General features: G+C 58.3%; 1 protein-coding gene and 1 long non-coding RNA gene across 4 annotated transcripts; one reads left to right on the top strand and one right to left on the bottom strand.

Moving 5' to 3' along the window:
* Positions 1-70: 70 nt before the first annotated feature.
* KANK3 (KN motif and ankyrin repeat domains 3) lies at positions 71-11,514 on the bottom strand. 3 transcript variants are annotated; one of them, XM_032308976.1, is made up of 13 exons: positions 11,430-11,514; positions 8,734-8,862; positions 8,402-8,463; positions 6,243-7,550; positions 6,064-6,163; positions 5,649-5,862; positions 5,554-5,576; positions 5,365-5,449; positions 4,698-4,914; positions 1,278-1,420; positions 955-1,155; positions 773-871; positions 71-385 (listed from the first exon to the last, which is right to left on the bottom strand). In XM_032308976.1, the coding sequence occupies exons 3-13, from the start codon at positions 8,433-8,435 to the stop codon at positions 305-307; spliced, it is 2,505 nt and encodes an 834-aa protein (XP_032164867.1). In that variant the 5' UTR covers positions 8,436-8,463; positions 8,734-8,862; positions 11,430-11,514; the 3' UTR covers positions 71-304. The 3 variants fall into 3 exon arrangements, with proteins under 3 accessions (XP_032164867.1, XP_032164885.1, XP_032164876.1); XM_032308994.1 differs by having other exon boundaries at positions 5,667-5,862; XM_032308985.1 differs by lacking the exon at positions 8,734-8,862 and having other exon boundaries at positions 11,430-11,494.
* Positions 11,515-11,640: 126 nt separating this feature from the next.
* Positions 11,641-12,996, top strand: LOC116600199. Its single transcript, XR_004289547.1, has 3 exons — positions 11,641-11,870; positions 12,428-12,534; positions 12,957-12,996. It is a non-coding gene; the product is annotated as an uncharacterized LOC116600199 (long non-coding RNA).
* The last annotated feature ends 343 nt before the right edge of the window (positions 12,997-13,339 follow it).

Here is a 13,339-nt window from a genome sequence, read left to right as displayed (position 1 = left end):
ACCTTTTTGGGCTCTGGTGAGTTGGGGGGAGGGGGAACTATGTGTATGTGCCCCCAAAACAAGACAGAGGTTGAGTTAGTAATGTTTTATTCTGCAACAGGGTGGACTCGGGCCTTGTCAGTTTCTAGCCCCTTCCTCACCCCACTGGTCCGAAGTGAGCCCCTCCTGAGCACTGGGTCATCTGAGCCTTTCTCTTGGCCCACGGTAACATCTGGATAGCAAACCCTGGCCCTTGTGTGACCCAGAGGCTGGGGTGGAGGAAGGAACAGACTTTTTGCAATCCAGGTCCAGGGTGCCAGGCTGCTCACTGAGTCTGGGGGTCGTCTTCATGGTCGCTGTGTTCTCCTTCACCAGGCGCAGCAGCCATGGGAGACTCAAGGGGTGCCTGGGGAAAGGTGGGGGAGGGGTCCTGTTAGTTACTGGTGGGCAGGATTCCCCTGTGGTGGAAGCCTCTTGGAGGCGGTAGCAGGAGTTTCCCCACAGTGAAGGTGGGAGCTAGGTCTAACAGCTCGCACATGCTCTTAGATCACTGCCCCTTTGGAGACCTTGGGCTTGTGACATGTGACATGGAGGTGTGTCTCACAGGTATTTTGCAGGGGGACCCTCAGGTCCCAGCCACATGCAAGGGGTCAAACCCAGGTTCCCCTGACCCTGGGTGCTTCCTCAGGAAAGCCGGAAAGGAGGCCTCCTTCCTGGGGCACCCTTGGTATGCTCTGTGAAGCCAGCGTGTGGTGGGGGGGCCTGGTCCCTGCAGTCTAGGGGCTGCACTCACCGGGGACTGTGGCTGGCCCGAGCTCAGGTGTGCATGCAGCAGTGCAGCCACCTCGTCCTGCTCGGCCTCCAAGGCAATGGCCAGGGCGCTGGTGCCCTCCTGAGGGATAGTGGGAACAGTCAGGTCCCTGAACCAAGGCATGGCTCCCCTGCCATCCCCATGTCAGCCCCGTGGTGGCTCACATTGTCCAGGAGGGCTGGGTCACAGCCGGGTTGGGCCAGCAGCAGCCGGACAGTGTCCAGGCGCCCATACTCGCTGGCACACATCAGCGCTGTGGCCCCATCTGCATCCTGGGCGTTCACATCTGCCCCACATGCCAGCAGGGCCGCCACCATGTCCTGGCGGCCATGGCTGATGGCCAGCATGAGGGCTGTCTGTCCTGTCTGGGGACAACGAAGGGGAGATGGCTGTGGGGGAGCAGCACTGGAGGAAGGGAGGTCAGAGACAGACCCAAAGCAGAAGTGACCCCACCAGACAGGGAGCAAGGGAAGAAGTGTCCACGCACCTGGCTGGCCTTGGCATTAACGTTGCCCATGTGGAAGAGTCTCTGAACCACAGCCATGTCCTCTTCCCGCCCCACAGAGGTGAGTGCAGCCAGCATGAGGGCTGTGTAGCCAGCCCGATTCTGGCGGTCAACCTCGCAGACCCCTGGGAGAGTGGAGGGGGTCAGTGAGCCAAGATGCTGACACCCTCAGCCCAACCTGGTTTACTCTCCTGCCCCCCACACAACAGGTTTACCGCCAGTGTAAGGGGGGTGGTCACTGGTCATGGATTTACTATTTCCTCTGCCTCTTAGGCTCTCCCTGCCAAGAACCACATGGCTCTGTGCCCTTCAGGGTCTGCTCAGATCTCTGTATTTCAAGCTGGTTCAGACTTGGCTTTCTGCTGTATCTCCCAGACCTAACACCTGACCCATAGTACATCCTCAATAAACCAGTGCTTCTATTTTTGTGGCTATCATCCACCAAACCAATATCATTGCCCACCCCACCCTTTCCTCGACCCAAGTACTATATTAACTTGGGGCATCTGGGTGGCTCAGTCAATTAAGCATCCAACTCATTTTTGGCTCGGGTGGTGAGATCAAGCCTGGTGTTAGGCTTTGCGCTGGGAGTGGAACTTGCTTAAGGAGTTTCCCTCTGCCCCTGCTGCCCCCCCTAAAAAACAAACTAAAAAAAGCTATGTCAGCTGGTTCCCTTTTTATGTCCAAATCCACTCGTTCCCATGCAGATCAAGAGGAATTTGGCTCAGTCACTTATTTAAGACACACTCACATCTCCCCATTGCTCCTGGAATACAGGCCACTGTCCACCATGGCTTCTGCAGCTGTCCCCTAACTTGTCCCTTCCTCTGGAACCCTTTCTCCTCCAAGCCTGTGTTACATAATAAGTTGCGTCCTACTCCCATAGCTACAAAGTTGTACCTACCCTGTACCTGCAAATGTGACCTTAATTGAAAATGGTAATGGTAATTGCAAATGTAATCAAGTTAAGGTGAGGTCATGATGGTAGGCCCTAATCCAGTGTGGCTGGTGTCCTTAGAAGAGACCCAGAGACATGCAGAAGGCCACGTGAAGACAAAGGCAGAGAAGAGAAGCTGCTATCAGCCACCGGATGCCAAAGATGGCAGGCAACAGCCAGGAGCTCGGAGAAAGGTCTGGAGCAGATTGCTTGGAGCTCCTCAGGAACCAGGCCTGCCAACCTGGATTTTGGATTTTGGGCCTCCTGAACTACAAGAAAATGCCCATGTTGTGCTATTTTGTTATAGCAGTTCAAGGAAGGAGCACTGAACACGAACACTGGCTCTGTCCTTTGGGATCATCCCCGAGGATGATCATGACCCGCCATCACAGCATCTCCTCTGGGCACAGTTAGCAGAGTGACTGATGCTGTTGTCCCCCACTGTTTGGAAAGTTCCATGAGGCTACAAAAGCTTGGGGAGGTCTGAGGCTTGGATCAGGGCCATGGAGTGGATGCCCTGTAGAGAGGGTCTCAAACAGTGGGCTGGGAAGAAAAAGGGTTAAGTAGTATGGAAAGGAGGAGAGTGGGTTTCCTGGTCCTGCAGCATGCCCTGTAGTGTTTACTGCCTCCATGAACTGCTCTGACACTGCTGGAGTGTGCCGGAGTGGGGAGGGGCACATAGAAACAACCGTAGTGGGGGCACCAGGCTTCCCCTGCCCTCTCCTCTGCCCTCCTACCTCAGGCCTTCCTAAGCCAAAGGGTCAGTCCATTTGATTTCCTCTGGTTGTGTTTTGTTGTGGCCCTCCCTATTTGTAACCATTTCACATTTCGGCGTGATGATTGTCCCATCTCCATTCCCCGTCTCCCCATAATGCACGTGCTCACAGCCATTCGTTCTACATTCATGAGCGTTTGCTCATTCAGCTGGCACTTGAGGGTCTATGGGGCTCGGTGCTGGGGCCTGCCATGCAAGTAGGGTGAGGTGAAGGAGGGCCGTGGGGAGGAGTTTGGAAAGGGACATGAACGAGTAGTTAATGACAAGGAAGCAGGGGATGTAGCGGACAATGATGCGGAGGCCGGGGGCCAGGGGGGACAGACAATGGTCCTGTGATGACGAAGGGCTGTTAGGGCCGGGCAACTGGAGAGCTGAAATGTTGGGAGGTGAGAGCTGAGAAGAGACTGGAGGGGGCGTGGCTATCAGTGACCTCCAGATCTTAGGGTGACCTTTCAAGTGTAAGCTGATGTAGGGCGGAGGTCAAGGAGAAAGGAGGAGCAGGGGGGTCAAGGCACTGAGAAGCCTGGAGGTGGTGGGAGTGATGCTTCATGAGGATCCTGAAACTGGGGAGGATTCACCTGCAAAGAGGAGCTGCTGAGCCGCAGGAAGGAAGAATGGCCTGTTGTTTGGAGGGAGATGCCAGAAGGGGTGGAGGGAATAGGGGTCTGATGGATTGGAGGCTCCAAGGTAGGACGGAAGGGGGAAGGGTCTGGAGGTGGAGATGAGGGGCAAGGATACACAGCCACGTCCAGCGCAGCGTGGAACAAACCTGATGTGGGGAGTACATTGAGGACTCAGGGTCCTGGGGCAGGGGAGGGACCCGACAGCAGGCAGAAGGGCAGAGGGAATGATCGGTGTGAGAATTAGAAGGCCCGGGACGAGGTCTGGGGAGTTGGAGCTTGGGGGACTGGCATGAATGGGAATAAAAGGGGTCTGTGAGGTTTGGGCTGCTTGTGGCTGACCGCCAAGCCTGCCTTGCCTGTTGCTGAAGCCCCGCCCCAGCTCCCTTGAAGGGAGAAGATGCCTTGAATCATGTATTGTCCTTTCCTCCCAAGCTCAAGCTCTGGGTCCAGCTCAGAGCAACTGTACCCTTCCCCAGGTCACCAAGATCTTCAGAGACGGGACAGACCTGTATGTCTGGGGGCACTGGGGCCGGGGAGAGAACAGTGGGGCCTGCCGTGAAGGTGAGACCCCTCCAGCAACAGGCCCTGGCAGATACTGGACCTGAAGGATAACACCCAGGAGGGCTCTTGGTGGGCAGTCTGTCTACTGCCCTCTGTCCCCTCTGCTGGGAGTCCCCTGCAGAAAGTAGCTGTATGTGGGTGGCCCACCCCCACCCCCGCACAGTACTGGAACCTAGTAGGCTTTCAATACATGTCTGTGGGCTCAGGAACACCTGGGTGTGTGTATCTCAGCTCCAGAGGGGGGAAGCTGGGGAGAGAATGAGCAAAAGCAAGTGGCAGGAGATAGAAATGGGTAAAATGTGGAGTTGCATCCCCATTTCCCAGATGAGGAAGGTAAGGCTGGTGACACTAATTCCTCTAAGTTTAGGTCAACCTAACTAAAGCTGGGTATTCGGCAAAGTGAGAGGCAGGGTCCGGGTGGAGCGCTCAGAGCAGAAAAGCCTGAAGGCCCTTGGCAGTCTGCCCAGGACACGCGGATCCTCTAACCCTGGGAGGAAGGTGCTGACCGGTATCCAGCAGCAAGCTCGAGATGGCCAAGTTCCCGTGGGACACGCTGTAGTGCAGGGCTGTGTTCCCGTTGCCGTCGGCCAGGTTCACCACGTGCGCCAGGAGCTCGGGTCCCAGGCGCGCCACCGCGCCCAGGACCCCCGCCACGGGCTCCGCCTGAGAGCGCCGCTGACTCGACACTCGAAACCACTCCTGGGCCACTAGGCGCGCCGCGCCCTGCGGGGACCGGAGGAAAGACGTCAGAGATGGTCCAGGCTGTGGGGGCGGGGAGGGCGTGGGGGCGGGGCTGGGAATCGAGGCCGGGGAGGATGGTCGCGGCTTGTCTGAGGGGGTGCGTGGGGCCGCACCCTTTTGTAGGAGGGAGTACAGCCAGTGCGGGTCCCAGGCTCAAGCCAGCAGGGGTCCTCCCCTCTGGGAAAGAGCCTGTGGGAGAACCTGGAGTGGAGGAAGGCGGTGAGAGCTTGCCTTTGGGGAGTATGGGGGTGGGCCCGGGGCTTGGGGCGCACCCTTTTGGGAGAAACAGAAGTCTTGGAGCCAAGGGGTGGAACTTGGGACCGCCCCCCACCCCAACTCTAAGAAATCCGATGCACTTCCCCTAGAGGGCGTTAGGGGAGGTCCTAGATGGGGCCACGACTCCAGGTGTGAAGGGCTCTGGCTGGCACTCACGCCATCGCGGGTGATTCCTCGGGGCCGGCTCAGCTGTCGCTGTAGCGCTGCGCACGCCTCCCTCAAACGCGGGCTCAGCTCGCACCTATCAAGGTGGTCGGGAGATGCTCAGAAGGAGTCGGAGGTGGGGTGCGAGGCAGACAGAAAAGAAAGCAGCGGTCCCCACTCTGTGTCCCTAACGCTGCTCACCTCCCCTGCGCACCAGGCTGAGGTTCTGCCTCCAGCTCGGGCTCGGGCTCGGGCTCGGGCTCGGGCTCGGGCTCGGGCTCCGGCTCGGGCTCGGGCTCGGGCTCGGGCTCCGGCTCGGGCTCGGGCTCCGGCTCCAGCTCCGGCTCCAGCTCCGGCTCCAGCTCCGGGTCCAGGGCATCCCTGCCACTGTCGTCCCCAACATCCCTGCCACTGTCCTCCCCGGAGGAGCTGCTCCTTGGAGCCTCGGCAGCACCGTCCTCGCTGTCGCTGTCACTGTCGCTGTCGTCCTCGCTGGATGAGCTCTCGTACCTGGGGGCAGGGTGGGAGGCGGCCGCTGAGCCACCCCGTGGGCTCATTCTTGTGTCCTGTGCGGTGGGAGTGGTTTCCCCACTTTACAGAAGAAGAAAACAGGCTTTCCAAGACCACACTGCGAGTCAGGGGCAGAGCCGGGATTCAAACCCCAGACTATGTCCCTGCAGGTGCTGCCTCGGGGAGGGGTAAAGTGCTCACTCTCCGTTGAGGACCCCAACAAACTGCAGGCTCTTGGGTCCGGGGCTGGGCTGGGCGCCAGGTGTACCATCCCTCCTCTTCATGATGGATTTGAGGATGCCTAGCAGGGGTCAGATGAGGGTACTGAGTTCGAGTCCAGCAGCCATCAAGCCGGGGCTTGGGCAGGGCTTGGGACTCACCCGCAGGGGCCATGGCTCTGTCCGCATCCATGGATCCCGTCGGGTTCTCCTGGCTCAGGCCAGGGCCCTCGGCGGGGGTCTCGGTCTGTGTGGCCTTCGCGGCACAAGCCCACGGGGTCTGGGTAGCAGCCTCGCGCGGCTGGGGCTGAGCCGCCGCAGCTGCCGCTGCCTCCTCTTCGGCAGCCTCGCGGGCCTCCTCCAGCTCTCGCAGCCGGCAGCGCAGGAGCTCGCTCACCCCGCGCTGGTGCTCCAGGCTGGCGCGGAGCAGCTCCAGCTCGCGCTCGGCGGCCTCGGGCATCCCCAGCAGCGCCTCGGTCACCCACGCGTCCGACTCGAGGGTCTCAGGAGCCGCTTCTACGCTGGCCTCCCGGGTCTCCGGCACTGCCTGGGCGGTGGTGTCTTGGGTCTCCAGCACCGCCTGTACGCCAGCCTCCCGCGTATGCAGCGCCCGGTCTGGAGTCCCGGCCGCGTCGGGGACCTCGAGCGCGCCTTCACTGCCCCTAGAAGCCGGTCCGTCGGGGCCATCGGCCCAGGGACTGGCCCTGGAGCGAACGCCACGCTCGGAGGTGGCGAGGCGCTCGGTGAGCCGGCGCAGCTGAGCTAGCTTGTCTGGGCGCGCCTCGGCCTCCCCGTCGGGCTCCCGCTGCCCGCGTCCTGCCAGCAGCCGAGCCTTCTCCGCACGCAGCACGCGCACCTGCTCCTGCAGCCCGGGCAGCGCGCGCGCCTGTTCCTCCAGCTCGCGCAGGCGCCGCAGAGCCTCGGCCATCTGCTCGCGCACCAGCTGCAATTGCGCGGGACCGGGAGAAGCGGGGGCGGGGTTGGAGGCGGGGCTGGGGGCGGGGCTGCTGCGGCCAGATCCCCGCGGACTACGCAGAACAGCGCGGGCGGGGCTGGGCGCGCGCTCGTGCGCCTGCGCCAGCTCCAGCCGTCGGCTAGTTTCCAGGAGCGTGTGCTCGACGCGCGGGTTACGCACGGGCACTCGCGGCGACAGCGGCAGCAGCAGGAGTCCCGAGGGCGCGCCGGGGGAGAGTGCGCCCGATGCTCCCCCATCGTCACTGGCCAGAGATTCGCTGGAGGTCCAGGCGCCTGGGCTACGCGCGCCTGCGAGGCCCCCCCGGGGTGCACGGGGGCGGCGCGCAGGCGGGGGGCCGGGGGCGCGGCGGGTGGCGGGGCCGCGCTCCAGCTCCTCCACGTACTTGAGGAAGTCCAAATCCAGATGGAAGCCGTAGGGCGTCTCCACTGAGTAGGGCGAGCTCGGGCTGCGGGTGCCCGCGGTGGTGCCGGGGCATAGGCGAGGGCCACCCAGGTCTGCAGGCATGACGGGGTTTGGGGGGGTGTCAGGCTGGGGGAGGGGACGCCCCTGGGGGAAACTGGACAAATAGAGCGCTTCCCCCGCGGCCCCATAACAAGGAGTCCTGCAGGGCTCCCCCTGCACCAAACCCTACACACCTGCCCTTCCGCGCATGCATACTCGAGGACCAAATACCTATCTGCACCAAACAGTCAAGCAATCCCACCCTTACTGAGCACCTACTATGTGCCAAGAACTTTTCTAGGCGCTGGGGACACATGAGTGAACAAGACAGACAAACCCCTGTCCTCCGATAGGAGATAAATAAACACGATTGTTCCAAATGATGCTTAGGGCTCATAATAATAACAAGACGAAATACAAGTAACCGGAGGAGGTGCGTGACTTTGGCTCTAATTGTCAAGGCTGGTTTCCTGCGGAAGGGACTTAAAAGCTGAGCCCTGACCCAAGGAGGAGGAAGCAGTTGGGGACAGAAGGTTCCTGAAGGGAAACAGTCAGAGCAAAGGTCCCGGGATATAGTGAGCAGGGTGGACGGGAGTTAACAGTGAGGGGGACAGAGGTGGGGGTACCCGAAACAGAGTGAAAGAAGGGAGAGGGAGAGGAGTCCGAGAGGTGGTTTGGGGCCAGATCGTGGGGGGCCTCCCAGGCCGCAGTGAGGAGTTATGATGATATTGCACGTGTGATAGACCACCACAGGCAGGGTTGAAGCAGAGCCATGACATTATCAATGGACCTTTAGAAAGGGCTCCCTGGCCACGTGCAATGGAGGGAACCACAGGACTGTGTCCGTACATGGGCACCAAGTATCAATCTGTGCACACACACATATCCCACTTTGCACACTCACCAGGCAGGTTCTGATTCAGGGCAAACTTGGCCATGTTTTCTGGAGTAGCTGCCAGACACACCCTGGAAAATGTCCCCAGAGGGGGTGAGGCTGGGGCTGGGACTCTAAGTGAGTAAACAGACCCGCATCCACCCTCCCACACACATATATGTGTCCTCCCTGATCCTTCAAGAGGCCTTGGAACTTCAGAATGAATGAATGCTTGCGGGCGTCCCCAGGTCCAGGCCTCAGCATGCTGGGGAGGAGGAGGCAGAAAGGGCAACAAGAAGAGAGGAGAGTGATCAGAGAACGGGAGGGACTAGCTGTGGGGGCTGGGAAGGGTCATTCCAGACCTGCTGAGCTCGGTCAGTCCCAGGGCAAAATTAGAAGCTGGTGCTCAAAGAGTTGAGGTGTGAACCTTCAGAAGAAGGTGAGAGCTGGAAGCCCTTTATGGGCTCCGTAGAAATTCATCTGGTCAGATTCTGCATATTAAGAAAGGGACAAATGCAGGATCACTTGAATCCTTTTTTCCTTAAAGAAATGCAGACAAGATATAATTGTGCCTCTGAGTTTTTACCAGGTCACATGCGAGAGCCTTGTGGTCAGGATGGAGAGTCGTGGGCCAGATGTACCAAGGATTCAAATCAGTGGAGACCTTTCTCCCTAGGATGTCTTTAGTGGAGTGCCACAGGGTTCTGTTTTTGGCTCGTAGGAGCTTGTAATGGAACTATAAGCACCAGGTTGTCAGAGCTGTGGCCATACCTGGGGCTGGGGGGACTCTTCAGGAAACGTGATGGAGGCTCTACGAAACCGAGGGACGGCGGGCCACATCTCATGTGATAATTAACAGGGACAATCAGAAAGCACAGGGCAGGGAAAATGGGGCTTTGACGAGCTCACACGAAAAACCTTTGAGGAAGGGAAAGCTGCTTGTCTTCACTACCTACTGTATGCCCTGCCTGATCAAATGCAAGCTCCATACAATCGTGTAAGGTGGATATTATCATTCACATTTTCCAGATGGGGAAACTAAGGCACAGAGCAACTAGGTCCGCTGTCTGCGGGAAATGGCCTCAGACTGGGCTCTGCCCATCTTCCGGGGACCCTCTGCCCACCGAGCCTCCACCACCAGGAGCCTGCCGGACCCATCTGTCCTCTCCCTGACCCAGTGCTCTATGTGCCCACCACCTGGCAACCTTTGCTGTCGCCCCCTCCCCACCTCCCTCGCTTCTGATGACCACCTCTGTCCCGACACCCACCAGCCATTGACTATCCCCTGCTCCACTGCTGGGGGAACCCCGCCACTCCGGACCTACGCCCAGTCTGTGTCCCTAAAACCTCCCTCACCCCACCCCCAGGCAGGCAGGGCCCCTTCCAGTCCTGAAGCAGCTGTTTCCTGTCCCCTCACACCGGCCGAGAGGGGTAGGCCAGCAGGGTAGCCGGTCATCGAGGAGGACGGCCCGTGCTCGCACAACTTGTTTTCAGGAAACTGCCAGGGAAGAGTTGAGTCGTGGAAAAAAACCTGGGCCGACTTAGGGGTCTGGGCCCGCCTCCCACAGCTGGCAGTGTGACTCAATGGGCTCAGCCCCCTCCTCTGGTGACCTTGTCACACCCAAATTTGAGGCCCTGGGAACTTAAGAAAAAAATTCGAAACAAAACAAAACAAAACAAAAAAACAGTTGTGGGCCGTCCCTAAGATCCCAAGCAGCTAGAGCAGCTGGACCTAGGCACTAGGGTGAGAAATGATGCCTCAAGAATGATAAATAATAATAATAACAACAACAACACTTTTGCCATTTACTGTGGGTCTCTCTCTACTAAAAGCAATTTGTGGGTATTAGCTTAAAAAAAAAAAAAATCCTAGCTAAACACTCTGAGGAAGGTTTTCTTATCATTACCCTTTACCCTACTGCACAGATGGAGAAACCGAGACCCAGAGAGATTAAGGGACCCGTCCCAGGTCACACATGGGCAGAGGCAGGATTTTAACCCAGGAGGTTTTGCCAGTGTTTCTGCATTGGCCACCCACTTGATGGCCTTCTAGAAGCAGCCCTCCTCTGCAGGGCAGTGGCAGAGAGCCCGATGGGGTTCATCCCTCCCAGCCCTCATCCCTGCCCATCCCTGCGTGCTTCCCTAAGGGGGAAAGAGGCAGGCCCACGCCGCGGCGGCTCCAGGGGCCGCAGCCCCATCAGAGTGGGGGCGCGGCTGCCCTCCCCTCTTCTCCGCTCCCTGCAGGAGATGTCAGCTAGATCGGATCCTCTGCTTAAGACCCCCTCATTAGGCCGTCAGAGCCGACGCCATACGCCCCCGCTCCCGCCCCAGGGACTATTTCGGGACTTGGAGTAGCGATCAGGAAACCTGCAGGGTGGGGGACTCGGCGGGTAGCGCGGATCCCGGTCCTGGGGATTGGGGGGTTCTTCCCGGCTTGAGGCCCTGAATGGTAGCATCCCCTAAAGTTGGAGCTGGATTCTCAGACCCCTGACGTGGGCGTGGGGGCTGATGATGGTGGGAGGGGGAGATACTTCTCCCTCCAGGTACCCCCCGCCACCCCCAGCACACACACACACACACACCCCAAGACAGCCTCGTAGAGACAGAGCAGTTTCCTGCAGGAAACGCCGCCGGGCGGTTCCATCCGCTACCCATTGTCTGCCCGCCCGGGGGCCGTCGGTCCCTCCCCCCAGCGCGGTTTCCGTATCACCCCCCACACCCAGGTCCAGAATGAGGGACTGGAACCAGGTCCCCAAGCTCTCCAGGAGCGACGCCGGGAAAGTCCCGGAGTCGGTTGGGGCGCTACAGGGTGAACAAGCCCCCCACTTGGCTCCTAAGGGCGGCAGAAGGGCCATCTCCCGAGTCCAGAGTCCCCAACTCTGCTCGCTGCCCACCTGGGGCTCCCAGTGCGGGAGGGGTCCCAGCCAGAGGACATCAAGGCCACCCCATCACAGGGCACTGATCCCGCAGAAGGGCAGGAGGCGCAGTACCCCTTTCCGGTACGCCCACTAATTCCCCCCAAAATCCCCATCGATGGCCCCGAAAATTGGCGCTTTACCTGAAGCCGCAGCCCCCGCCGCGCCCGCACCCGAGCCCGCCCCCTCGAAGCTCGGGGACGGGTTATCAAGGCCTTGGTCCTAACTGATGGCGACGCCAGCCAATCAGCGCCCGATGTTCTCCGAACTGTCCAATGGTGACGGGGGTAGGCGGTGCTGGTCTGGACAGAGAGTGGGGCGGGGCTGGGGGCGGGGCCTGAAGTGACTGTCCCCGTGCGCCTGCCGGCCAGGAGGAGAAGGTAGGGGGCGGGGGCGAGCAGCGGGGGCGAGCGGCGGGGGACGGCCAAATTCCTCCCAGCGCAGGACTGAGGAGCTTGGATTTGATCCATTGGGAGCTAGGGAGCCATGGGAAGACCGCGAGAGACTAACCCGATGGGATTTGTGTGTTTGGAAGAGCCTTGGGTGGAAACTAGAAAGACTGATGCTCGTGTCCCAGCGTCTGGGTGAGGTACCAATACCCTGGCTCTTTCCTACCACAGGATCTTGGCACAAGCTGTCCCATCTTTCTGAACTGTTCTTCCCTGCACTTGTTCCCATGGGCTACCTCTATTCCGGATGACTCGATCTGTGTGTTCCCAGCTCTAAGGGCTTAATGCGGCCCGCCTCCAGCCTCTCTCTTTCCCATTGCTCTGTTTTATTAACTTGATAGCTACTTTCCTTATCTGAAAGAAAAAAGAATCTCTGTCCTTTGATTACTTGCTTGCCATCTATCTCTGTCTCTAAAGTGTCAACACCATAGGACAGGGAACTGATTGATTTTGGTCACTGCTTCATCCGGGGGCCCTGGCACACAGTAGGTGCTTAATAAATGTTTGTTAATTTTTTTTAACTACTTAAATTTTCTTTCGTTAAAGTAGAACACGTGCCCAACATGGGGCTTGGACTCCCAACCTTGAGATCAAGAGTTGCATGTTCTCCTGCCTGAGCCATCCAGAGACCCCTGTTGAATGATTTTTTAAAATAAGATTGAATTCTTTAACCCATTTCCCGATTCATTTAGCATTTATTGAGCACCTAACCTACACCAGGCACTGTGCGGGTCCCTGAGGGGTCACAATGCCTGCCATCCTGGGCCACAATGCTGAGAGGCAGAGAGAGACTTTCAAGGTAATGTTTATGGTAAGAGGGTGACAGAATGGATGGGAGGAAAAGGGAGGGGCAAATCCCTGACTTTCAGGGTTCAGGGAGGCAGCCTGCAGTGGGGACACTTAGAGAATTGTGCTCCAAATGGGATAAACTACACAGGCAAAGGAGAAGTACAAAGCTTCACAGATGGGGAGCTCACGGTACTTCTAGATTCATCTGTCTTGTTCGTCCCAGTGCCAGTCTGCTTTAACTACTGTAGCTTCAGGATACGGCTCGATATCTGGTAGTCCTCTTTTTACAAAATTCCTGGCATTTTTCCATTGTCTTTTTTTTTCCCCTAGATTTTTCTTTCCCCCTGTAGATGTCAGTTGAGTTTCCCATGAAAACTCCATTGGAAATTTAAAAGGTTTTTTTTTTTAAGATTTTATTTATTTATTTGACAGAGACAGAGAGCAAGTAGGGGGAGCAGCAGGAAGAGGGAGAGGGAGAAGCCGGCTCCCTGCTGAGCAGAGGCTCCATCCCAGGACTGCAAGATCATGACCCGAGCCAAAGGCAGACGCTCAACCAACTGAGCCACCCAAGAGTCCATGAATGTATTTTTATTGTGAAATAAAGTGCATACACACACAGAAACTGATCCAGGAACCCACACAAAACAAATATATTGCCTCTGGAGGTACTGAAGAGGACATTCCCAACCAGGGGTGATTTTGTTCTTAGGGGACACCCAACAATATCTGGGAGACACTTTTGGATTGTCATGGGGGGGTGGGGAAGAGCTGTTATTGTCATCTAGTGGGTGGAGGTGAGGGATGTTGCCAAACAT

Source organism: Mustela erminea, chromosome 1 (assembly GCF_009829155.1).
Source record: "Mustela erminea isolate mMusErm1 chromosome 1, mMusErm1.Pri, whole genome shotgun sequence".
NCBI lineage: Eukaryota > Metazoa > Chordata > Mammalia > Carnivora > Mustelidae > Mustela > Mustela erminea.
This window is presented reverse-complemented; position numbering and strand designations above follow the sequence as displayed.

Bases quoted from the DNA above. Each gene is read 5' to 3' on its own strand.
- KANK3 (XM_032308976.1), bottom strand. From the start codon at position 8,435: ATGGCCAAGTTTGCCCTGAATCAGAACCTGCCTG. The intron at 7,551-8,401 runs GTGAGTGTGCAA...TCATGCCTGCAG, and splicing joins CCTGAATCAGAACCTGCCTG to ACCTGGGTGGCCCTCGCCTA. The intron at 5,863-6,063 runs GTGAGCACTTTA...CCCTGCCCCCAG, and splicing joins GTTGGGGTCCTCAACGGAGA to GTACGAGAGCTCATCCAGCG.